This window comes from Egretta garzetta, unplaced genomic scaffold (assembly GCF_000687185.1).
Source record: "Egretta garzetta isolate BGI_Z169 unplaced genomic scaffold, ASM68718v1 scaffold22, whole genome shotgun sequence".
In the NCBI taxonomy this organism is placed as follows: Eukaryota; Metazoa; Chordata; class Aves; order Pelecaniformes; family Ardeidae; genus Egretta; species Egretta garzetta.
Genome location: NW_009259102.1, coordinates 253,303 through 255,397, shown reverse-complemented (window position 1 = coordinate 255,397; position 2,095 = coordinate 253,303). Strand labels below are relative to the sequence as shown.

Below are 2,095 nucleotides of genomic sequence, written 5' to 3'. Positions count from 1 at the left end.
TCTATATAAGTCTCTCTTCAAACCTTCTGGGTCATTCTTGCCAAGCTCCTCACATTTAAGATAGGTAATCATATCTTGAACAGAAGAATGTTCTTGGCCTATTAAAAAAAAGCTATTAATATGTAAATCTCTGTAATAAACTTTTAAAGCATTTGTGTTTCTAATTACTTCAGACTTCCTTTTGAGTAATCAGTATGTTGAAACACTTTCTTCTTATATTCCTAGGGTGGTGCTCTGTGTTTTTCAAAACTTGATTATGCAGTAGCTTGGTTCATCAGAGAATCCATGACGATTTATATTTTCCTATCTGCTTTGTGGGACCCTACTATTAGCTGGAGGACAGGACGCTACAGATTACGTTGTGGAGGCACTGCAGAAGAAATTCTTGATGTATAGCCACAGCTTTGTAACTGTGAATGTCAAAGAGAAGGGGGGGAAGAAAAGTATTATAAATTGTTTATATAAATACTTTTAAGAAAATCTACCTTCAGTAGTTTTATTACTTGTATGTTTTGGTATCTGTTCTTTAATTTATTTTTGCATGGCACTTGCATCTGTGAAAATACATCCATAGTCTTGGCCAAATGGTACCTTGCTCCTATGTACAAATAGAATTGGAGAGAATTGGTCCTGACATCTACTTTCTATAGGAATGCTCTGCAGTAAACTCTTTAAAAGAAGAAAAAGTATCCTCCTGGATATGAACAGCTTCTTACTCCATGGTGTGCTAGCCTAGCAAATCCAGGGTTCACAATCACTATTTTCCAGCTGGATTGTACAAGGCTGTATCTAGTAAAATCAAAGAAGTACAGCTGATTTCTGTTTTATTCCACTAAACTGAGCTAGTAACAGGACCTTGGGAAAGAAGCTCTTAAATGCTTTATGCCTACCTCTTGCAGTTGCTGCAGAACAAAAATGAATGAAAAGGTAAAAATGCTTTGCAAAAACAAACTGAAGTAAAGCTGGAGTCTTGTGTTTATATGTATATATGAAATACTTTAGTCACTGCAATGAACCAAAAGTGGACTGAGTTTGATAGAATGAGTTAGAAGGAATCACTGGTCAGGCATATATTGTGGGCATCTTTTGGCCAACTCTGATCTGGTTCTGTCTTGAACCTTGTTAAGCACTGTGCTGTAACTAGCCAAGCTGGTCCCCTTCTCTATTTCCATCCTTTTTTAAGGGGTGTTTGTTTTTCCCTGCGAGTGAATGCTGGGGGGGGTGGGTTGGTACGTGTGTGTGCGGGGGGAGATAGTAGGTGGTAGAAGGGAGCAGAAATACATTTCAGAAACATTTCACACATGAGCTATTTTCTTACACAATGTCTTAAGAATGTAATTTCATGATGCAGGTATTTAATATCTTTTTAAAGTGAACATACATACCTATACTAGTCATAATTAAGTATTCAATTGCAGTAGATATTGTGAATATATTAAAAGGCCAGGTGAGTTTGCTGTTACTGATTAAAATTGTAATCTTAATTTAAATATCAAACTAAGTCTACTCTTGGCTTTTTGCCTTCTACTGTTAGTCTAGCCATTAAATTGGACTTTTGTATTCCAGTGGTATGACTAAAAGGACTAGATTATAATGCATGCCGTGTTTTCCCCTCTCTGCTCCCTGTAGTTTGGTTTCCAGCCTCATTGTGAGACTTCCTAATTTGTGGTGAACTGGACTTGTTTTCTTTGAACACTTTTTAATTAAAAAAAAACACAGCAAAGCTAGAGAGGGATGTTGCATAAGCCTTTTGTTTTCATAATTGTATTTATGCTGCTTTACTTTCCTTCAAATGAAATAGCATTTTGTCACCATAAATGTGAGCTGCTAATTACAAGGCGAATGCCAACAAAGCAGCTTTAAAAGTTGGATGATAACGTGTAGCATATTAGCAATAATGACATGCGTTTATAAAAATAGACATTTTTACTGAGCCAATCCCTTACCTGTCATATGCTACACAAGTGTAATGTGTATGTACGTGTTGTAAAACATACTCTGGGCCAAAATGCTTCATCCACCTTAATATCTCTTTTGCCTTATGATACCATGGAACTGTTTTAATGGGCATTTCTGTATGAACAAAGGCTTTTGA

At 36.2% G+C, this 2,095-nt stretch overlaps 1 protein-coding gene across 1 annotated transcript in view; it reads left to right on the top strand.

Annotated features, from left to right (window-relative positions):
* Positions 1-680, top strand: part of UGCG (UDP-glucose ceramide glucosyltransferase) — a gene marked incomplete at its 5' end in the record, with an annotated part of 10,191 nt that extends 9,511 nt beyond the window's left edge. The window contains one exon of the mRNA XM_035890801.1: positions 226-680. Within this exon, the coding sequence (XP_035746694.1) occupies positions 226-396 (171 nt within the window). The remainder of the gene's footprint in view (positions 1-225) is intronic.
* Positions 681-2,095: the final 1,415 nt, after the last annotated feature.